The sequence below is a fragment of the Theropithecus gelada genome, chromosome 8 (genome assembly GCF_003255815.1).
Source record: "Theropithecus gelada isolate Dixy chromosome 8, Tgel_1.0, whole genome shotgun sequence".
Taxonomy (NCBI): Eukaryota; Metazoa; Chordata; class Mammalia; order Primates; family Cercopithecidae; genus Theropithecus; species Theropithecus gelada.
The window spans coordinates 92,172,797-92,197,645 of NC_037676.1; the positions used below are offsets into that span (position 1 = coordinate 92,172,797).

Sequence of the window (24,849 nt, forward strand, 5' to 3'; positions counted from 1 at the left end):
AATTAAATTGCATATTCCTTTTCTTCAAAAGCATTTTAATTTTTGTTATTTCTCATTAAATCCAAAGCCAGCCAATCCATTTTAGTGGCTGCACTAAAACAATTCATATAGTGTCTTTTACATTCACATTGTATGAATATAAAAAATTGCCCTTTTATATTTTGTTTTCTGATATTTTTAATTTATTTCGAATGACGTACTGAGGGGAGGGGAAATGTATTTATAGCTTCCTAAGGTAAAGATCATGTTCTCCTCAACAATTCTTGAAAACTGGTTTGATTCTATAAAAATGGGCCAATTTAAGTCTACCAGTCATTCATTTTGTGAATTTTCTCTTTATGTTCAATTTCAATATTCTCTGTTGGGGAAATATGAGGAAATATTATTCCTTTATTTGGGTAGGAATTCCCTCTGTACTCCTCGCTTTCCCTGTAACAAAAGGTGTTGGTAGTAATAAATTCTATGTGTCCATTTTGAATGCATGGTTAATGTTGGGGTGTGGCAAAATTCTTATATCCTATTTAACCATTTATTCTAATTATAAACTCTATGCAGCTTAACCCTGTAATTGACATCTGAAGTTAAACTGTAGGCAGGATATTTCTACTACCAAAGAAGATAGTGCTGAGAGCAGAAAAAAGGCAGTAGAATAGAGCTCCATGAGACAATTTTTTTCTTGCTCTTTGTTCTTTGTGAAAAGTAATATCATTTAATTAAAGGGCATAGCTTATCTGAGTGTTCAAGAATTAATCCTAGTATTAAATCATCCACAAAAAGTTAATCTTGCATGTAACGTTAAGCTTTTATTATAGTAATTTCCTAATTTTTTAACTTAAAATTGATTTTCTTTCAAAACTAGATGAGCATTTGTCATCTTCATTGTATACAGTAATTCTTTGCTGCCTTATCACTTTCAAAAATGGTATCTTCACAGTCAGCTTTTAAAAGTAGTGCTATTTTAGTTTATTAGATAGAGTTCATTTAAAATATATAACATGTATGTTCTTATGTTAAACAGCTATGCAGTTATCACATGGGAAGTGTTATCCAGAAAACAGCCTTTTGAAGGTAAGTATGTTTTGACTTTTTTATGCTCAATAACATCATGTTAGTAGGTCACTCTCAGAACTATCTAAAAATCATGTTATTTTAAATCTGCTTATTCATTTTGTGGAAAGCACACTAAAACGACAATTTATCAATTGTGAATGCATCACATACTGCAAAATATACTGGGTTAAGGATCCAGTTGTGAGTCTGCTATATACTGGAAAATGTACTGGATTAAGGATCAGAAAAACCCAGATTTTAATTCTTGTTCTGACAGTAATTAACTCTGTGATCAAGTCACAAAATCTCTTCAGTCCTCATTTTTGTCACTTGCATAGTAAGAATTTTAAATTACTATTTCCAAGTTCTAGTCTAGCTGTAAAATTATTTATATGATAATTTAATTACTACTCCCTCTATAAAGACTAGCAAATATTGAAGACTAATCTGTCCTTTTTATTCCCTGAAAATATTGTTTATTTCTTTATTCTGAGGTTTGTGTAGGTCAGCTTGTTGTGTAACAAAAAACAACCTTGGAATCTCCATAGCTTATGAAATAAACATTTATTTCTCATTCACATTAAATATTAGTTGCTGTAGCCCTTCTTAGTTCGGCTAGGTTTTGCTCAGCTCTGCTTTACAAATATTCTGTTTACCAAATCCAATCATATGGCCAAGCCCAGAATTAATGAGGTGAGGATATAAACTCCTTCCATAGGAATAGACAAGTCTGGCAATGGTTTGGGATATATATATTCCTTTTACAGAAAGGGGGGTAAGACATTATTCCTAAAATTTTAATATTCACTTATTTTCTTTTAGTTAGTTTTAGATGTAAGTAATATGCTAAATCGTAATATATTTCTAATGAATGCAATCTATTTGTTTTGACAGATGTCACCAATCCTTTGCAGATAATGTATAGTGTGTCACAAGGACATCGACCTGTTATTAATGAAGAAACTTTGCCATATGATATACCTCACCGAGCACATATGATCTCTCTAATAGAAAGTGGATGGGCACAAAATCCAGATGAAAGACCATCTTTCTTAAGTGAGTATATAGTTTTAACATGGACTCTTTGAATTACAGAATTAGTTAATATACTGTGAATAAAATATTCCTTGAAAAATTGTGCAAATTAGATGACTAGCTAGAAGTAAAGTTTAAATTATTTTCCGACTTATCATAGCATTTATATATGAGTAGCTCCTTCTAGAGCAGAACTGAGAATTCCTAACAAAAAAGAGAAATTGTGTGATAGGAGTAACAATTTCCTTCATATATTTAACAAATATGTCTTGAACCCCTACCATGTGCTGTGTATATACTGGAGTAAGCCCTGGGAACAGAGTAGTAAAGAAGACAAACTTTCTGTAGCTAGTTCACATTCTAGTTGAGAAGGCAGAGTGAAAACAAATAAATAAGCAAGACACAGATTGTGACAGTCTTATTAGGAAATAAGCAAGGTAATAGACTAATCAAGGGAGGGAAACAAAGGCCTTTTTCTAGGAGCGAGCATTTGAGCTGAGATTTGAAGCTTGAAAAAGAGCCAGTCATTCAAATGCTGAAGAAAAAGTATTCAGCCAAACAAAACAGCAAGCATAAAGGCTCTGGGCCTAGAAGAGAAAAAGTTTTATATTCTCAAGAAACAGTGAGAAGGCCTGTGTAGCTAGAATATAGTAGGCAAGGAGAGGAATTAGATGATATTGGAGAGGTAAGAGAGAGGCTATTGGCCATCATTAAAAGGTTAGATTTTTATTCCAAGTGGAATGGAAAGCCATTAAAGTATGTTTTGCAGGGAAGTGACATGATCTGATAAGAAGTATAGGTGAAATTCTTACTGCTCTGTGGAAAGTTGATTGGAGAAAGGCAAAAGTAGAAGCAAAGAGGCTAGGAAAGAAACTTTCAGGAATTTTCTAATTGAGGTGGAAATTCTGAAGATAGAAGAGTTACAGAATTAAGATAGTATTTCAGAGGTAGAATGGATCAGACATCCAAATGTAAATGTAGGAGAAAATCTTCATGACCTAGGGTTAGGCAGAATCTTTAAATATGACATCAAAAATAAATAGGATTCATTAAAAAATTTATAATCAGACTTTGAAAACATTGGAAACTTTTACACTTCAAAAGGTCCTATTGAGAAAAGAGACAGCCAGGCGTTTAGTGTCCACGACTTTAGTCCCAGTTACTTAGGAGGCTGAGGCAGGAGGATCACTTGAGCCCAGGAGTTTGAGGATGTATCATAATAGTGCACTGTGATCGTGCCTGTGAAAAGCTACTGCACTCCAACCTGGGCAACATAGCAAGACCTCATTTCCAAAAAGGAAAAAAAAAGCAGAACCACAGACTGGGAGAACATATTTGCATAACATGTATCTGCTAAAGGGCTTGATTCTGGAATATATAAAAAACCCTGACAAGTCAATAATAGGACAGATAGCCCTATTTTAAAATGAGTAAAAGATCTGAATTTCACCACGGGAGATATACAAATAGCTAAAAAGCACATAAAATGATGCTTAATATTATTAGTCATTTGGAAATGCAAATTAAAACTGCAATGAGTTACCACTTTATACCCACAAAAATAGCTATAATTAAAGACAGAAAATAACAAGTGTTGACAGTGATGTGGCAAAACCAAAATCCTTATACATTGTTAGTGGGAATATAAAATGATACTGCCTCTTTGGAAAACAGTTTGGCAGTTTCTTAAAAATGAAAGATAAATTTACCATACAACCAAGCAATCCACTAACAGGTAACCCAAGATAAATGAAAACATGTGTTCCCACAGAGACTTGTATGTGATTAGTGATAGGAGCATTGTTTATAACAGCCAGCAAGTAGAAACAGTCATAATTACTGTTGCTACTACTACAACAATACATGAATCTGTTCCAGGAAGAGTCCAGGATCCTAATATAAAATTGAACATCACTAACATATTGGTAGTCTGGACTGGTTCATCTAAGAAGGTAATGTAGATAGCAAAGAGGGACCCATAGTAGAGCTCTGAGGCATTCCAGCACTTAGAAATGGAGAAGAGGAAGAAGAAAAAGAGACTGAGGAAGAGAGGACAGTAGAGAGTATAGTCTTTGTGTCTTGGAAGTCAAGGAGGGGTATAGTCAGACATGTCTAATCTGCCAGGAGGCCAAATGAGACAAGCAGGATTTTCCAACATTGTCATCACCAGTAATCCAAACAAATGGAGTTTTAATAGAGATATGAAAACAGAAGACTGATGTACATTTTAAAAAAAAAGAAAGAAGTGAAGCCAAATATGGACAATTCCAGCAAGATGCTTGGCTCTGAACAGAAGCAGAAAAAAATGAGGTGATAGCTAAAGGATGATATGGGGTCAAAATTTTTTCCTATGGCCAGGCACAGTGGCCCATGCCTGTAATCCCAGCACTTTGGGAGACCAAGGCAGAGGGATTACTTGAGTTCTGGAGTTCGAGACCAGCCTAGGCAGCACAGCAAGACCTTGTCTCAACTAAAAAAAATTAAAAAATTAGCTGGACATGGTGCATTGCCTGTAATCCCAGCTACTTGGGAGACTGAGGCAGGAGGATTGCTTGAGCCCAAAATGTTGAGGCTGCAGTGAGCTATGATCGTGCCACTGCACTTGCACTCCAGCCTAGGTGACAAAGCAAAATGCTGTTTCTTTAAAAAAAAAAAACAAAAAATCCTGGAGAAAGGTAAGAAACAGTAATAGAATATGTGAATGATACTGTTTACATTTGTATGAGTATATGGACACTTTTTTCTACTGTAAGAGAAATGAGGTTGGAGAGATGGATACAAGTACAAGAAGTTTGTAGATCTGGTTGTAGGACCCTGAAGGAATTCCCTCTCATGGCTTCTATTTTCTCAGTGTAGTGTGAGAGCAGATGATCAGCTAGCTCAAAGGAAAGATGGAGGATGGGATGTAAGAGGTTGAAAAGGGGAAGATAAAATACAATGGTGTTACCCCTGCTTTCCCTTTCTAAGTTCAGAATATATTAAGAAAAAGATGAGGAAGAAAGACAGATGGTGGTCAAAATATCAGTTTCATTACTGATAAAGCTAATTGGAGAATGTACCTTTAGATCTGCAGCCAAATGGGCTTAGTAGCATTTTACCCCTACAGTTGATAGCTTTACCAGCCCACCACAGGCCTCACCCTGCTTCTACATAGGGAAGCAGAAAATGTATGCATTCTTTAGGCAAGCTGACTTTTAAAAGAAGGAGAAAACTGCAAAGGAACCAGATAAGCATGCTGAGTTTTTCTCCAAGATTAACAAATGAGGTAAGTCTGAGGGGCAGAAAGAAGATGGAAGAATTCCTCCTATACTTCTCCTTCCTGAGGATTGAACTGGAAATGTCATCTTCCTGTTGGAAACATGAAGAAAAGGACTTAAGCGTCTCCTCCAGCAGTACAAGATAATCATGTAAGACAGCAATTCCCAAACTTTTAGATCTCAATACTCTTCAAAATCATTGAGGACCTCAAAGAGCTTTTGTATATGTGGGTCATATCTATTAGCATTTACTGTATTAGAAATTAAAACCAAGGAATTTTAAAATGTAGGAATATACAAGAACACGTTCCATTGTCTGTTGAAGCAGTGTTCTTATCACACCTTACTTATGGGCCTCTGGATAAATCCACTATATACTCGTTTGGGGATGACAGTAAACAGGGAAAATAAGTACTAGTTACTTTGAATATAGTTTTGACTTCATGAACCCTCAGAACCACCCCCCCACCCCCAGGGGTCCCTAGGCCACACTTTAAGAACCACTTATCTATGAGAACAGTAGATGTATTTGGGAAGCAAAATAGGATTGCTGAGAAGTAGTATTTAGTGTTTAGTTTGGGCCGTTAATCTAGAGAAACTAGTGACCCCACTTCTGGTCAAGATGGAGTAACAGGGGCCAATTTGCCCTCCTGCCTGAAACAACCAAAAAACCTAGACAAAATATGTGAAAGAGTGGTTTTTAAGACACTAAATATCAGGAAACAAAGAACAGCAATCTCTGATGGACGGGAAACAAATGAAGTCAGCCTTCCGATTGCCCAGCTTCCTGCCTTGAGAGTTTCTAGATGCAGCATGGGGAGAGGAAACTGAGGTGGAACCCAGCTGACACTCAGGGTCTAGGAGACAGGGATGACAGTGTGGGTAGACCAAGGCAGATAGACTTCATAGGACATCGCACCGGAAGGGAAAAGGTACACAGAGGAAGAGCCCCAGAGATTTGCAGAGGGTTCCTCTCAAGTATTCAGTGGAGCACTGATCAGTACAGCGTGGATAAGTCAGTAAGCCAAAAGCCAAAATCTTCAATGAGCATAGGAGAAAAGCAGAAGTTTGCAGAGAAGTGTTGCCCAATGGCATGAACTTTAGAGGATCTAGAATTTTCACAGAAAGAAGAAATTACTATTTGGAAATGGCAAAGAGAGGACAACAGAGATATGTACCCTTCCTCATAGCTCTGGAAAGAAAGAAAGATAAAATATTAACCCATTACCTTAGCAAATTTTGATTTGTAAATACAATACTGATGAACAATGGATATAAGTATTGAATGAAAAATACAATGCATTGCTTTTTTTACTAATGAGAACTCAGTTTATTTTTAGACTGTCTAACTAATATTGCCTATAAACATATCCAGCCTTATATCTGACAGTACGGTGTGAGAGTGTGTGTGTGTGTGTGTGTGTGTATTTAATTTATCACATTTCTTACAAAGTACTGTTGTCTGCCTTAGACATTTTTCATTTATAGCCTTTGGGATGCTACTGGTTTTGTTGTTATTGTTAGGTTTTGGACTTTGTTTTTAAATGGAAGCACAACTTTTTTTTCCTAGGATGACAGCTTCCTATTTTCAGTGGGAAGGTACCGTCATTGATTTATAAACACACTACTGCCCTATACAGCCCGTCAGTTTTATTTTAAGGCTCTGGTGTATATTGGAATGGTGTGAAAAGCAGATTCTGGGAACCTGAAAGGGAAAGGAAGAATAAAAAATCAATAATAGGGAAAGTTTAAGTGTATTCAATAAAGAAATTCTGTCAATACGACCAAATGGAAGAACAAGAAATTACAAAGGGATTTCTAGATACCAGAGTAAGCACAAGATGCCTACTTTTGGATAAACCTACTGAAAAGAAATGAAAAGTTCACAATGAAAGAAATTTTGGTAAAAAAATAAAGGAAGCTTGAAAAACTAAAAGCAAGCTATATTTTTCCTTTTTTAAAAAAATATAGGTTAACTGAATTAAGGAAAGGAGGAAGATCAGTAAACCTTTGTTGAAAAAGTGACTAGAGAATATACATTCTGAAAATGGATTTAACTGTTCAATTAATGTACATATTAAATGGCAAAGTAACACAGTAGCAGAGAGGAATCATAAATATTCTGTTTTTCAAAAGCCTATCAAAGTATAGTTTACTTACCTTAAAATTTATCTATTCTAAGTATACATTCATTGACTTTTTAGTATTAATAATTTTACAGTTTGCAGCCATTACTATAATCCAATTTTAAAGTATTTCCATCAACCCCCACAAAATCCCTCATAACTATTTACAGTCACTGCCTGTTCTCATCACTAACCCTACGTAACTAGTAATCTATTCTCTGTCTTTCTAGATTTGCTTTTTCTGGATATTTCATATAAATGGAATGATAACAATGTGTGGTCCTTTTGCATCTGGCTCTTTTCACACTTAGCATAATGTTTTTCAAGTTCATCCAGGTTTCAGCATGAATCATAGTTCAGTAATTTATTGTTGAATAATACTTCATCGTATGGATGTATCACATTTTGTTGATCCATTAGCCAGTTGATGAACATTTTGATTGTTTCTACTTGTTGCCTATGTGAATAATGTTGCTATGACTGTTCACATACAAGTCTGTGAACGTATGTTTTCATTTTTCTTGGTTAATTATCTGTGAGTAGAATTGCTGGGCTACATGATAAATTTATCTTTAATTTTTAAGAAACTGCCAAACTGTTTTCCAGAGTAGTCTACATTATTTTATTCCCACCAGCAATGTATGAGGGTTTCATTTTCTCCACATCACTGTCAACACTTCTTACTTTCTTTTTAATTATATTTTAGTGAGTATGGAGTGATGTCTCATTGCAGTTTTAAAGTGCCTTTTCTTATGATGTTAAGCATCTTTTCATGTGCTTCTTGAAGACATTTGTATATCTCCTTTAGTGAAATTCAAATCTTTTACTTGTTTTTTAATTTTGCTATTTTTCCTATTATTGTCATGGGTCTGTATTTATTGTAGATACAAACCCTTTAGCAGATACATGATATGGAAATATAGTGTACAAGATTGCAGCTTATCTTTTTATTTTTTCTTAATACTGTCTTGAAGTGCAAAAGTGTTCAAATTTTTTGAAGTCCAGTTTTCAGGTTTTTTGTTTGTTTGTTTGTTTTGTTTTTGAGATGGAGTCTTGCTCTGTTGCCCAGGCTGGAGTGCAGTGGTGCAATCTTGGCTCACTGCAAGCTCTGCCTCCCGGGTTCACGCCATTCTTCTGCCCCAGCCTTCTGAGTAGCTGGGACTACAGGTGCCCGCCACCATGCCCTGCTAATTTTTTTTTTTATTTTTTTATTTTTTTGTATTTTTAGTAGAGATGGGGTTTCACTGTGTTAGCCAGGATGGTCTCAATCTCCTGACCTCGTGATCTGCCCGCCTCAGCCTCCCAAAGTACTGGGTTTACAGGCATGAGCCACCACACCCGGCCCAATTTTTAGGTTTTTTTAACGGATTTCATTTTTGATGTCATATCTAAGAACTCTGCCTAACCCAAGATCATGAGGATTTTCTCCTATGTTTACATGTAGGTGTGGGGTCCATTTCAAGTTAGTTTTTATGTGTAGTGTGATATAAGTATCTAAATTTATCTGTTTCCAGGTGTATATCCAACTGTTTTAGCATCATTTGTTGAAAAGGCTATCCTATCCTTTCCCCATTGAATTGGCTTAGCACATTTGTCCAAAAACAGTTCTTTTAGGTTCTCAACCCTATTCCATTGTTGCTTATGTCTATCTTTATGTCAGTAATAAAAGCTCATAAAACAGCTGAATGTCATCACTTTGGGAAGAACTGACTTGAGGCCTTGTACGTTAAATGTTAGCATTTCACTTTAATAATTAGAAGCAATCTGAATTCAACCTATATTTTTTTCTCTTATGTAGAATGTTTAATAGAACTTGAACCAGTTTTGAGAACATTTGAAGAGATAACTTTTCTTGAAGCTGTTATTCAGCTAAAGAAAACAAAGGTAAATTGCCAAATGGAATGCTGGAAATTAGTAATTTAAACAACTATATATTATTCATGGAGTTTTTTGGTTAAGTGTAGTTTTTAATATATATACTTTTCACAGATATAAGCTATAGTTTTGGAGTGAGAAAATTTACCAGAGACTATCAATACTACTTTTCCTTTGTCACCAAAAGCTTTTCTATTTCATTCAAATGGCCACCTTCAGATTTTAAAGACATTTCCAGGACCAGGCGTGGTGACTCACACCTGTAATCCCAGCACTTTGGAAGGCCAAGGCGAGTGAATCACTTGAGCCCAGGAGTTTGAGACCAGCTGGGCCACATAGCAGGACCCTACCTTTATTTAAAATGTAAAAAAAGAAAAAAAAAAAAAAAAGACATTTCCAGAACCCTTATATATCAGACGTAAATTTAAAAATGAATAATCACAGCCAGTTGTTTACAATGAATGCACTGAGCCATTAGAGGCATTTGTTTGTTTTTTAATGTACATTTATTTTCCTAAAGTTGTAATGCCTAGAGAATTATAGATGTCTGGGTTCTCGCACTTCTCTTTTAATTTAATGTACATTTTTTTCTGACATTCCTTGCCAAGTTTAACTGTAGAATTTTTATTATATTTGAGACCAAAGTGTGTTTGTTTTTTCATTTTTCCTCTCAAACACTTCATGTTTTATAGACCAAGGTAGCAGTAACAGTTGATATGAATTACCTGGGAGAGCTGTGTTATTTACTCACTCTGATTCTTGTGGGTCGGAACAATTGAAGGGGCTATTACTGCAGGGTTGTTTTTTTTTTTTTTTTCAATATTACTCAAAATTGTTTAAAAAGCAAAGCAACCACAGTTCATTAAGGCAAGTGCTAAACTATGCTTACTTTGCCCTAACGAACTGTGGTTTGTTAGGAGATGTGGGTTTCATTAAACTGTAGTTAATATACAATATAAAAACCAGCCATTAGCCAAACTCGTGGGGTGTGAACAAGCAAAATCTACAATTTTTATAACCAAGTGATATTGCTTGCCCCTTGTGGCTTGCTGGATCTAGTGACATAACCCTTGGTTTCAAAGGGAAATGCATAAAGGAAGGAACTTAAGAGGAACTGTGTTTTCGTTCTTTTAATAACTTGTCACTGGCTCCACCACTTCTGAGTAGGTAGTGTTTTCCAGAGGATACCAATTTCTCTATTCCTTAATAGAGTCAATTTTTTTTTTTAGTTTGTAAAGATGGGGTGTCCCTCTGTAACCCAGGCTGGAGTGCCGTGACAGGATCATAGCTCACTGCAACCTCGAAGTGCTGGGCTCAAGCAATCCTCCTACCTCAGCGTCTCCAGTAGCTTGAAACTACAGGCGTGGGCTACCACACTCAGCTACTTTTTAAGTTGCCATATTTTTTCCACTTAGGATTGTTCTTTTAAAAAAAAAAAAAATCTTGTATCGATTCTGTGATACTTATAGGGCAAGAATATCATCTGATTTTTATAGATGAGATAACTAAGGTACAATAGTCTTCCCTTATCCATGGGAGATACATTCCAAGACCCCAGTAAATGCCTGAAACCATGGGTAACACTGAACCCCATGTATACTGTACATACATACCTATGACATAGACATATATACTTTTCCTATACATATATACCTATGATAAAGTTTAATTTATAAGATAGGCACAGTAATACATTAACAATAACTGACAATAAAATAGAACAATTCTAACAATATTCCAGCATCACTATTCTTGCACTTTGGGCCATTAGTACTAAGAGTTGATTAATTAGTAATGAGTTACTTGACCGGCCTAGGCAATGTGGCAAAACCCCATCTCTACAAAAAATAAAAAAATAAAAAATAAAAAAAAAAGCTGGGTGTGGTGGCACATGCCTGTAGTCCTAGCTACTCAGGGCTGAGAAAGAAGGATCACTTGAACCCAGGAGGCAGAGGCTATAGTGAGCTGGCACTCCAGCCAGGGTGACAGAGTGAGACCCTGTCTCAAAAAAAAAAAGAGTTCCTTGAGTACAAGCACTGTGATCCTGACAGTTGTTCTGATACTGACAGGGTGGTGGCTTATACAGCATGGATATGCTGGACAAAGGGATGATTCACATCCTGGGTGGAATGGAGCTGTAGGGTATGATGTTTCATCATACTACTTAGAACTGAATGTGATTTAAAACTTATGAGTTGTTTATTTCTAGAATTTTACATTTAATATTTCGAAACCACAGTTGAGCAGGGTAATAGAAACTGTGAAAAGTGAAACCAAGATAAGATGGGGACTACCGTATAGGGAAGTTAGTCACTTATGTACACCTCACACAGTAAGCTAATGTCAGGGACAACAGTGGAACACAAATTAAATAAGATTCTTCATAAAGAAATTTCTGAGCTAGGTGTGATGGTACATGCCTATAGTCCCAGTTACTCTGAAAGCTGAAGCAGGAGGATCGCTTGAGCCCAGGAGTTCCAGTCCAACCTGGGCAACATACCAAGACCCTGTCTCTTAAGAAAAAAAATTTCTGAAAGCCAAGATTAGTAGGGAAATTTGTTTTGAGTTTCCTACATTTTTTCAGCTCTTGGAAGCAGCTCCCATAATTTATGTTTTCCTAGGTAATTGGCTTCTATATCTTGAATAATAAACACTGAACAAAAATAGGTTTTTTTCAACTCATTTCTTCTTAGGGACTGATTCACTAGTTCACAAGTAATTTGAATTATCATAACTGATCATTTATGAAAAAGTGTTACTAATTCAAGGATATTGCATTATCAGAAATGTTTTGGCAAATTTTATAAGCACAGAAAAACCTTACATAACAGAGACAAAACCAAAAACTCATTTTAAAGGGTCATATAACAGTACATTTATAGATGTTTTTTGAACTGCTGTGTTTAAAGCCCTGTGCTAGGTACATTATATACACAGAATAGGAGTAATTTCCTCCTGAAGTTCCTTAGCCATGTAAATGGAGCATGCAGTCATAAATGTGCATAATGGATGGCTGGGTGTGAATTCACCAGTTTCCAAATTCTGAAGAATAATTGGCATTATGATGGTCTGGGGAAGAAAATGATTGATAGGTTTTTAAATCACTGAATAGTGATGGAAACTAATCCAAGTCTAGCTTATATAGACAGGAATAAATCACTTAATTTTAACACAAAAGAATAGTATTTTAAGTAAATCATCTACTCAGCAGCTACCATTTATTGAATGCTTACAAGTAATGTTAGGGCCTTTTTGCATATATTACTTTTCATTTTCCTTACAGTAATCCTTCAAAACAGGTATTTTTATCTCCAGTATACAGATAAGTAAACTGAGATTAAATCTAATGTCCCACATCAAACAGATGTGGGAATCTAAATCACATCTGATTGGCTCCATGGCCCCGCCATTCCATTATTGACACTCTACCCCCTTTACTTAGTCTAAGCCTCAATCTCTTAACTATAAAATGAAAATAATAATACTTACAGGCACAGTGCCTAAAATGTGGTAAATACTTTATTATAGATAGACATACAATCATACTCCCCAAAATTTATTAAGTACCTAGTTTATACCAGTTATTTCGTATTTATAAGCTCAATCTCTAGAACCATCCTGCATGTAGGTATTATTAGATTTTAAGGATGAAGCTCTGAGACACTGAGAGAAGGTAACCAATTAATATTAGGTAAGATTCAAAGTCTGTGTTTCTAAAGTTATTTCCCTTGTTCTACACTGTCTCTTCCTTCAGTTATATGTTATATTCCCAACTCTTTATATTTTCTTGCCATGTATTTTGCACAAACATATAAAATGTGTTAATTAGATTGTATTTTACTTCTATAATTTCCTAATCACCTCCAGTTAAAGTGTATATGCATTTATGTATTCATTCCAGTTACAGAGTGTTTCAAGTACCATTCACCTATGTGACAAGAAGAAAATGGAATTATCTCTGAACATACCTGTAAATCATGGTCCACAAGAGGTAAAAAAAAAAAAAAAAAAGTTACATTAAACTCAAAATGTGAGAAGAATTTGAAAAAATCATTTGGTCTAAGCGGTTCTTTTATAGAAGGAAAACTAAAGCCCAGGTAGCTTTTAGGATTTGTTTGGTAGCTCATGGCAATCTCCAACTTGAAACCCAGCTCTACTGATTCTCAGTTCATTTTTCATCCCATCAAATCACAATTATTGCTTTTTTGTTTGGCATTGAGTTCTGTCGCTGTCATTGGTTTATACAATAAATGACGTCCCAGGGTAGTATGTAGGCAAATCATTGATTACAGTTTTAACACTATATTTATGCTACCTTGTTCTTACCTCTTATCATAATTAATGAGAGGCTAACATTGCTGCCCAAGAAGAAAGATTTCTTTAGTAGCATTCAGTCAGACTTATATTAGTCTGAATTAGTAATTTCTGTAAAATGAACATACATATACATTCTTAAAAGAAAGTAACATAGATTGAGCATCCCTAATCCAAAAATCCAAAGTGCTCTACAATCCAAAACTTTGAACACCAACATGATGCCACAAGTGGAAAATTCCACACTTGTGTTAGTCTGTTTAGTGTTGCTATAACGAAATACCTGAGACTAGGTAATTTATAAAGAAAAGAGGTTTATTTGGCTCACAATTCTGGTAGCCAGAAAGTTCAGGATTGGGCAGCTGAATCTGATGAGGGCCCTAGGCTGTTTGCACTCATGTTGGAAAGTAGAAGGGGAGCAAGCTATGCAGAGAAATCACATGGTGAGACAGGATGCAGGAGAGTGAAAATGAGGAAGTCAGGGTCTTTAACAGCTTGCTCTCTTAGGAATCCATTCACCACTTATAGAATGGCACCAAGCTATTCATGAAGGATCTTCCCCCATGACCCAAACACCTCCCATTGAGCCTCACCTCCGAACACCACCACATTGGGGATCAAATTTCAACATGAGATTTAGTGGGGACAAATAAACCATATCAAACCATAGCAACATCTGACCTCATATGATGGGTTGCAGTCAAAACACTGTTTCACAGGTGGGCACAGTGGCTCAAGTCTGTAATCCCAGGACTTTGGGAGGCCAAGGTGGGTGGATCACTTGAGGTCAGGAGTTCGAGACCAGCTGGCCAACATGGCAAAACCCCATCTCTACTAAACATACTGGGCATGGTGGCCCATGCCTGTAATCCCAGCTACTCGGGGGGTTGAGGCAGGAGAATTATTTGAGCGAGCCAAGATTGCACCACTGCAGTCCACCCTGGGTGACTCCATCTCAAAAAAAAAAAACTTTGTTTCAGGCACAAAATTATTTTAAAATATTGAATTAAGTTACCTTCAGGCTGTGTGTATAATGTATATATGAAACATAAATGAATTTTATATTTAGACTTGAGTCCCATCCCCAAGATATCTCATTATATATATACAAATATTCCAAAATCTGAAAAAAAGTCCAAAATTCCAAACACATCTGGTTCCAAGCATTTCAGATAAGGGATACTCAACCTGTAGTATCTTCAAAACTAACCTTAAAAATAGTACATCACTTTTTTAATCACTTGATGTACAGTATTTCATTTGATCCTTGAGCCCATTCGTGCATATTTTTAAATAGACAGTGCGGATAATACAGCCAAAAACCTGAGAGCCAGAGAGTTTAAATGCCTTACTGAAAGTTAGCTAGTAATTCCATGACAGAGCTAGGAGTAGAGTTCTCCATTACTTTTTCCATGGCTTCCTGTGCCTCCATGTGGAAGGAACCTGAGATGCTGAGAACAGGCATTTCTAAATCTGTAGGAGACCAGACTTGCAGATACCAAATTTCTCATTCACTATTCTAGTTACTGGCCACAGCCTCTGAGATCATGTAGAAAATACTGAAAAAAAATAATTATTCTGATGTCACATTATTCCCCTATTTCCCCCATTTGTGTTAATTAAGAAAATAAGTTTATCTTTGTTGGTTATTTTATAGATGTATGTGTTTCTTTAATTTTGTAAAGTATAATTTTTAGTACTTTTGTAGGCTGGGCACAATGGCTCACACCTGTAATCCCAGCACTTTATGTGGCCAAGGCTGGTGGATCACTTGATTGCAGGAGTTTGAGACCAACCTGGGCAACGTAGCGAAACCCCATTTCTACAAAGAATACAAAATTTAGCGTGGTGTGGTGGTGTGTACCTATAATCCCAGCTATTCAGGAGGCTAAGATGGGAGGTTCACCTGAGTTCAGGAGGGCAGGGCTGCAGTAAGCCTAGGTTGTGCCACTGCACTCCAGACTGGGCAACAGAGTGAGACCCTGCCTCAAAAAAAAAAAAAAAAATTAGTAGTTTTTATCTTCATTTGTGATAAGCCACAAACAAGAACTATTTAGAAATTAAAGCTCTATAATTTTTATTAACCTAAACCCTTTATTTTCTATTTACTTTAGGAATCATGTGGATCCTCTCAGCTCCATGAAAATAGTGGTTCTCATGAAACTTCAAGGTCCCTGCCAGTTCCTCAAGACAATGATTTTTTATCTAGTATGTAAATTTTCCAATCATTATTTACTTGCAAGTCTTCCATTTTCTTTCAAGATCATATTTCTGGCAAGCAGTCATGATTTCTATGGAACTTTAATTTGCATTTATAACTCATGTTTTAAAGTGACAGAGTCTAAAGATATGAAAAAATAGTAGTGTGATATTCAACAAATACATTTAAGTTTTAAGGCATTATGTTTGGCCAGGCGCAGTGGTTCACACCTATAATCCCAGCATGTTGGGTGGCCAAGGTGGGCAGATCACCTGAGGTCAGGAGTTCGAGACCAGCCTGGCTAACATGGTGAAATCCCATCTCTACTAAAAATACAAAAATTAGCCAATCATAGTGGTGGGTACCCATAGTCTCAGCTACTTCGGAGGCTGACACGGAAAGATTGCTTGAACCCGGGAGGGAGGTTGCAGTGAGCCAAGATTGCACCACCGCACTCCATCCTGGGTGACAGAGTAAGACTTTATGTCAAAAAATAAATTTTTAAAAAAAGGCATTATGTTAGACACTGCCAGAAAATGTCCACAAAAATAATCTCTTATAAGAAAAAGAAGTGTTTCTAAATAACTATTATATGAGATGGAAAGTGATATAAGAGAGACATAGATCTAGAGCTATGGTAGTATGGGAAGAGTAACACTGTACAAAGGACTTGCACAACAACTTTGTGAGAGAAATGTCCTCATTTTACAGATTTAAGGACTCTGGATCACATAGCTAGTAGCTGGCACATCTCAGACTTTTGATAAATATTATCGTGTCACTCTACTGTACCATGTTATCATCATGAAATTATTTCTGGCTGAAGGCTGGATCTGTAATAACAAAGGATAGGCATTCCAGGGAAAAGGAACAACATACAGGTACAGAAGCAAGAACATGCAGAGAACAGTGAGTAATTTGGTTTAGCTAGTAAAGAAGATGAATGAAAGAAGATAAAAGCTAAGTAGATTGGAGTCATATCATCAGAATTCTAACCTTCAGCTAAACTATTTGGACTTTTTTACTTCAGTAGGAAGCAACTATTGCAATTTTTTGAGCAAGGCAGTGACATAAAATTTTTTACTTTGGGAAGATTCATTCTGGCTGGAATGTGTAGGATATTTTGAAAGGAAAAGGAAACTTGAGATGGCGAGATCAGTTAGGAGACTATTACTGTAGTACCCATGAGAGATTATTAAGAACCGATATAGAGTGAAAGAAAGGAGGGGTGGTATATGAGATGTTATAGACAACTAGATGATAGGACTTTGTAACTTTTCACTTATAGGAGCGATGAGAGAAAAAAGCGGTAAAGCCAAATAAATTGTTAAGCCTAGGGACTGGGAGAATGTTGGTGCCATTAAAAGAAATAGAAGTTAAAACAGGTTGCGTGCGGTGGCTCACACATGTAATCCCAGAATTTTGCAAGGCCAAGGTGGGCAAATCACTTGAGGCCAGGAGTTCAAGACCAGCCTGGCCAACATGGCAAAACCCTATCTCTACTAAAAATATAAAAAAATTAGTGGGTATGATGGTGCACACCTGTAATCCCAGCTCCTCGGGAGGCTGAGGCACAAGAAACGCTTGAACCCAGGAGGCAGGGGTTGCAGTGAGCTGAGATTGCGCCACTGCACTCCAGTCTGAGTGACAGAGCAAGACTCTGTCTCAATTAAAAAAAAAGAAGAAGTTAAAACAAGTTTTAGAGTTAAGAAACATTACACTTTCAATGTTTTTTGTTTTTAATTTGAGGTACTAGGAGCACACAAAGGGTTGATGTCCAGAGGGCTTTTGAAAATATAAGATTAAGGTTCACGGCTGGGTGTGTTGGCTCACAACTGTAATCCTGGAACTTTGGTAGGCTGAGACGGGTGGATCACCTGAGGTCAGGAGTTCGAGACCAGCCTGGCCAACATGGTGAAATCCCATCTCTACTAAAAATACAGAAATTAGCCAGTTGTGGTAGCATGGAACTGTAATCCCAGCTACTTGAGAGGCTGAGGCAGGAGAATCTCTTGAACCTGGGAGGTGGAGGTTGCAGTGAGCTGAGATCGCAACCATTGCACTCCAGCCTGGGTGACAAACTCCAAAAAATAAAAAATTGGGGAGGGAGGGAGGGAAGGAAGGAAGGAAGGAGGGAGGGAGGGAGGGAGGGAAGGAAGGAAGGAAGGAAAAGAAAGAATATATAAGGCAAAAGTTCAATGAAGACAGAAAATGTAATTGTGTGGATTGGGGAATAGAGGGGATGATTAAATCCCTGAGGCTGAGTGGGATTCCCAGAAGAGAAAGTAGAAAGACAGACATCATATATAGATTTAGAGAACATACTTAAACTTCAGAAGGAGTAAGAAGACACAGGAAAAATATGGGACTATGTGAAGAAGTAAAATTCTATGATTTATAATTTACATAGGACAGACAATTGCTGACAGAAATTGTAGTGAAAGCATTCCATATAAACCCTTTTTTGTTTTAAGAAATATCTACTTGCAGAATTCGGTTTCTGAACTAGCCTTAATATTAGTGGAAACTAAAGACATTGGAGCCTACCTTCTGTCTGCTCAGATGTTGACATGTTAGCCAATAGGAACTTCTAAGGCGTATTCCACCTCTAATGAAGATGTTGTATTTTGTAGGAAAAACTCAACACTGTTCTTTTATGATGCTGCATCGCTGTCCTGGAAATCACAGTTGGGATAGCACCATTTCTGCATCTCAAAGGGCTGCATTCTGTGATCACAAGACCACTCCATGCTCTTCAGCAATAATAAATCCACTCTCAACTGCAGGAAACTCAGGTAAATATTTACTGTGAAACACCTTGTAAGTGATGCCATTTAGCTTACATATTTATGTTCAGTGGGTTTACCATACAGTGAGATTTATTTGTCTTTATTTCCTCAATATGATAAATACATACCTTCTTAAGTAGGAAAACAAATCCCAGGAGATGGGAACGATGACATGGCCCAAATGGTGTTCTGTGAACATCTAAATAGGGAGGCAGTACTAAGAGGAGGTATTAACATATTACTAATTAACAAATTTGCAGGTATCTTTTATATTTGAAACAAAATGGACATTAAACAAAACTGAACAAATCCTAGAAGATGGGAATGATGACATAAAGTGGTTTTTGCCCCATGATTCATACCATATAAAAAGGCAGTGCCTTTTCTGGGGAGTGAGGGGGAGATAGCCCAAATCTCTGAGTGTTTCCTGAAAAATGATAGCATTCCCCCAAATACTGGTGTTCCATATTGGCACAATCATAGGAAAATTAGGTTTTATGCTTTATTGATTTTTCATGGAATTTTACTTATTGCTATGTATCTGTCCTCACCTTTTAAATATTCATTCCTTGCTCTTTTTCAGAACGTCTGCAGCCTGGTATAGCCCAGCAGTGGATCCAGAGCAAAAGGGAAGACATTGTGAACCAAATGACAGAAGCCTGCCTTAACCAGTCGCTAGATGCCCTTCTGTCCAGGGACTTGATCATGAAAGAGGACTATGAACTTATTAGTACCAAGCCTACAAGGACCTCAAAAGTCAGACAATTACTAGACACTACTGACATCCAAGGAGAAGAATTTGCCAAAGTTATAGTTCAAAAGTTGAAAGATAATAAACAAATGGGTCTTCAGCCTTACCCGGAAATACTTGTGGTTTCTAGATCACCATCTTTAAATTTACTTCAAAATAAAAGCGTGTAAGTGACTGTTTTTCAAGAAGAAAAGTCATTTTATAAAAGGATATTTATATCTCTGTTGCTTTGACTTTTTTTTTAATCTAAAATCCGTGAGTATTAAAAGCTTTATTGAAGGTTCTTCTTTGGGTAAATATTAGTCTCCCTCCATGACACTGCAGTATTTTTTATTAATTAATACAAGTAAAAAGTTTGAATTTTGCTACATAGTTCAATTTTTTATGTCTCTTGTTAACAGAAACCACTTTTAAAGGGTAATAATTATTATTCTTGTTCATAACAGTGCCTTAAGGTATGATGTATTTCTGATAGAAGCCATTTTCACATTCATATTCTTCGTGGATTATTTGTTACTCGTCTAAGATGCAATTTGATTTTATGAAGTATATACTGTTTTACCCACCAGAAACAGTACAGAATCTCTGCCCTAAAATCCCAGGCTTAATTGCTCTACAAAGGCTTATTAATTTAAAACTCCATTAATAGGATTACATTTTAAAGTTTTATTTATAAATTCCCTTTAAAAAAGATATTTCAAAGGTAAAACAATACAATATAAAGAAAAAATAAATACCGGCTGTCTGTCTCCATTTTTAACCTCAGCCTTCCCTACTGTCACCAACAACCAAGCTAAATAAAGTTAACAGCCTGATGTTTATCCTTCTGTCCCTTTCTTCCTGCTTATATTTAGAACATATCCTCATTTGGGAAAGGATCTTTTCTGCATATTATTATTATAATAATACATCATACTGCAACCTGCTTTTTGAATTTAATAGTACAGCCTTCCAGATCAGATATGGCTCTAACTTACTCTTTTTACTTGCTGCCTAATACCCACACTGTTTTTATTTTCTTAACTTGTCCGTATCAAATTTAGCCCAGACAATAAAAGTACAGTGTGAGCACTTTTTTGGTTAATGGGTTATATTACTATATGAGAACTTACAAGGAATAATAGCCGTTATCTGAAACCGCATAGCAAAGTCAGCAGAAAGTGAGATACAGAGTAAATTTGAAAAGATGAACTTTCAAGAAGCAACAGACCCAAACCTGAAAAAAGTTTGAATAAAAGAAATTAGATGGCATTGAGGCAATTAAATATTTTATTAGAAATATAAGTATTTTAATCTACATTTTAGTGCTTGACATTAACTTGTAGCTCTTACTGTGCCTTTCAGAAATATGGAAATCTATTAATTTCCATATTTGGAAATTAAATGAAAACTGAACACATGAGTTATCTATTAAATTTTAAAAAGCATTAAGATACACATTTTATTTGTTAAAGTAAAAAATAGAGAAAAAAATTCTTTTAGAAGCTTTCCCTTTTCTCTATACATACTCTAAAAAGAAATTATTTTGAATATCGATGGCCTCAAATTGACTTTTATACTGATTTCATGAGGTATATCTGGATTGATAAAATGAACTTTGCCCTGTTTTTTATTCTCTGCAAAGATCTAAAAACTCATAGTCTGTGTGCTTTATGGCTATGTGCTTACAGCCACTTTCTCCCACACTTTACTGTATGGAAGACACATGTGTAGTCATCCATCATCACAGCTATGCAAACTTTTTCTGCATAAATAATAACATGTTAATAAGAAGATGTCAGGGATTAAGATGAATCTGCAATGAGCTCTCATCATCTCTTCATAGGATTGTTACAATCTCAGCAGTTGGTTTTTATTATAACCCCTATTTAGTAACTGCTACTTAGGGGAAGATGAGACAGATTATGCTGAGTATGACTAGTTAGTGTACAACAGGGTCTGGCATAGAGTAGGCACTTTCTGAATAACTCTGTAATGAATAGTGTAATGGAATGAAAAAATAGAGAAGGGGAGATGTTTCCTTTAAATCTTATTTCCCAAAATGTAGTGCAAGCACAGCTAGTAGTAAGTGGGATTATTTTAGGTCATATGTAGGCTTACCACAAAATGGCATCTGAGTCACTTAGTAAAGGACATTCTTTTCCATTCTTTTTTGAGCCTTATAATTAAATAAAGGAGAATATCTCAATTTTTGTGCTAACATCTTTTTATCCCTCTTGTTAACAAAATGAGAATAGGCTTTAGGCTCAGAACTTCAGAAACAATATTAGCAAGAATTTTATGGGTTTTTTATTACATTCTATTTGAAATTTATACTTCTACATATGACAAGTAATAGTTTTCTGTTTTTACTAAAGTTTTATTTCATAATATTTAAATAAAGACAATTTAAGTACTATTAAGTAAATTATAATGCAGATATAATGGACGTGAATGTGCCAACAATCATAGAAGTAGTAAGAAAATGACAGATTAAAATTCAGTCGCTCCAGGAAGGGACCTAGTAATTTATTTTTTAACTAGCTAGTATTAGATAATGCTAGAGGTGTCATTCCTTGCAGTGGATTTTAAGACAGTGCTACCCAGAAGTACAGTCCACAGACTAGCTACATTTAGCATCACCTGTAGCATGTTAGAAATGAAACTTCATGACTCCTATCTCAGACCGACTGAATCAATCTCTGGGGGTAAGGTCTAGGAATCTGTTTTAACAAACTCTCCAAGCGATTTTTACTCATGGTAAAGTTGAAGACCCTTTATTTTAAGAAATACTATAGATTTGTACATAAAATAATTTCTCTCTAGGTTCACAGATGTGTTTTCATGAAGTCTGATAGCCACATGCCTTCAGAATGTACACGCTGAGATGATGTTTGATTACAAAATTTTACTTTTGTTTTGCATCCAATTTGAATTCCCAAAACAATTTTAACATGCTTTGAATTCTGGAAAGATAGCTTCACTTAAACATGAAAATCATGGCCAAGTGCGGTGGCTCACGCCTGCAATCCCAGCACTTTGGGAGGCGGAGGCGGATGGATCACAAGGTCGGGAGATCGAGACCACGCTGACAAACACGGTGAAACCCCGTCTCTACTAAAAAATACAAAAAATTAGCCGGGCATGGTGGCGGGCGCCTGTAGTCCCAGTTACTTGGGAGGCTGAGGCAGGAGAATGGCGTGAACCCGGGAGGTGGAGCTTGCAGTGAGCCAAGATCACGCCACTGCACTCCAGCCTGGGCGACAGAGCGAGACTCCATCTCAAAAAAACAAAAACAAAAACAAAAAAAACCCATGAAAATCAGATCACTATATTAGAATCTACAACTCAGTTCTTTAGGGAAGAACTTCAGAAGGGGCAAATGCTTGAATTATGACAGCAGTAGAGCTGAGCTGATATAAGAGGATCAATACAAGAAGCGAGACTAAATTATGCTGAAAGTCATACTAAAGAAATTTGCATAACTATGAAAGATTTGGATGTTGCAGCAGTTGTGTCAAGCCGTGGGGGCTGTTTTTTATTTCTCGCTACCATTAATCTGCCTACCCTCAGCCCCTTCAAATAATTTATGAAGAAAAAAATATGGCCAACTGGGAGAGAAGGAAAATCAGTAAACGTTCATATTTAGCCATTCTCACAAACATGTTTCAGCCAGGCGTGGTGGCTCACGCCTGTAATCTAAGCACTTTGGGAGGCCGAGGCGGGTGGATTACCTGAGGGCAGGAATTCGAGACCAGCCTGGCCAACATGGCGAAACCCCGTCTCTACTAAAAATACAAAAATTAGCTGGCAGAGGCCTGTAATCCCAGCTACTTGGGAGGCTGAGGAAGGACAATCACTTGAACCTCAGAGGCAGAGGTTGCAGTGAGCTGTGATCGCACCATTGCACTCTAGCCTAGGAGACAAGCGAAATTCCATCTCAACAACAACAACAAAAAAAGTAATGTGTTTCTTCAAAATTGTGCCTCCCATCTCCCACACAGCCTAGTTCTCAAATTACCTGTTGCTTTTTCTCTCTCCACTGGATCATTTCTTTTCAAACACCCAGATTTCCTTTAAAAACAAAATTTCTTTACTTAACCTATCTATCCTTTTTCATTCTTTTCAAGTTTATTCTACACGACCTCTATTTTGTTACCTATTTCTTTGTTTAAAATTTGATGTCATGTAATTAACGAATGGGTTGAAAGGAACAAGTGTGCATCTGATGCTTCAAAATCCTTACCCGAAAGATGTTAATAGACGTTTATCTCATGAGTAAACACTTCCATACATAAAGGGGGAAGCTTATTAGTACTACCCATACTTTTTTTTTTTTTTTTTTTTGAGATAGAGTCTCACTCTGTCACCCAGGCTGAAGTGCAGTGTTACTATCTCAGCTCACTGCAACCTCTGCCCCTCCAGGATTCAAGCGATTCTTCTGCCTCAGCCTCCCGAGTAGCTGGGATTACAGGTGCCTGCCACCACTCCCAGCTAATTTTTGTATTTTTGGTAGAGACGGGGTTTCACCATCTCAGCGAGGCCGGTCCTGAACTCCTGACCTCGTGATCCACCTGCCTCCGCTTCCCAAAGTGCTGGGATTACAGGTGTGAGCCAACGCGCCTGGCCAGTACTATCCATACTTTCATACACTGATTTAAAAATTGATTTCCAGCCAGGCACAGTGGCTCACGCCTGTAATCCTAGCACTTTGGGAGGCCGAGGCAGGTGGATCACGAGGTCAGGAGGTCGAGACTATCCTGGCCAACATGGCGAAACCCCGTCTCTACCAAAAATACAAAAATTAGCCGGGCCTGGTGGCATGTGCCTGTAGTCCCAGCTACTCAGGAGGCTGAGGCAGGAGAATCTCTTGAACCCAGGAGGCAGAGGTTGCAGTGAGCCGAGATCGCGCCACTGCACTCCAGCCTGGGCAACAGAGCAAGATTCCATCTCAAAATAAATAAATAAATAAATAATAAAAATAAAAATGGATTTCCCTGTAGTATGTATCAACTCGTCCTGATTCCAAACCTTGGAATATTTTATAGGGTAAATCTAATCCCTCTTCTACGACAGTATCTTATATATTTCCAAGGAGTTCTTTTATTTCTGGTGATTTTTTTTTTTTTTTCTGCTTCAGAAGAATTCCTACTTTCTTCAGTGGTTAAGAGGCATGGTCTATATTCCTCTCAAAGTATGGTAGCCACAACTAAACACGGTGTTCCTACTCAGGTCTTGCCAGCACAGTTAGGATATCTGCTCCGTTATACTTAAATAAAATGCTAACGGACCATTTTATAGTAGTCACATGTTATTGTCAAATTAATATTTAACTACCAGCTAACAAATTCTTCATCTGTACACTTGTGTTGTTTTGCCTTATTTCTCCACTTTTCAAAGAGGTAAATTGAATTTTTAGGCTCATATATAACAATTTGCCTTTATCTCTTTTTTTTTTTTTTTTTTTTTTTTT

At 36.6% G+C, this 24,849-nt stretch overlaps 1 protein-coding gene across 1 annotated transcript in view; it reads left to right on the forward strand.

Annotated features, from left to right (window-relative positions):
• RIPK2 (receptor interacting serine/threonine kinase 2) overlaps positions 1-20,138 on the forward strand; it is a 34,873-nt gene extending 14,735 nt beyond the window's left edge. The window contains exons 5-11 of the mRNA XM_025395046.1: positions 1,019-1,068; positions 1,945-2,106; positions 9,267-9,352; positions 13,245-13,334; positions 15,772-15,865; positions 18,491-18,652; positions 19,230-20,138. Coding sequence (XP_025250831.1) covers positions 1,019-1,068; positions 1,945-2,106; positions 9,267-9,352; positions 13,245-13,334; positions 15,772-15,865; positions 18,491-18,652; positions 19,230-19,567 — 982 coding nt within the window. The 3' untranslated portion in view covers positions 19,568-20,138. The remainder of the gene's footprint in view (positions 1-1,018; positions 1,069-1,944; positions 2,107-9,266; positions 9,353-13,244; positions 13,335-15,771; positions 15,866-18,490; positions 18,653-19,229) is intronic.
• Positions 20,139-24,849: the final 4,711 nt, after the last annotated feature.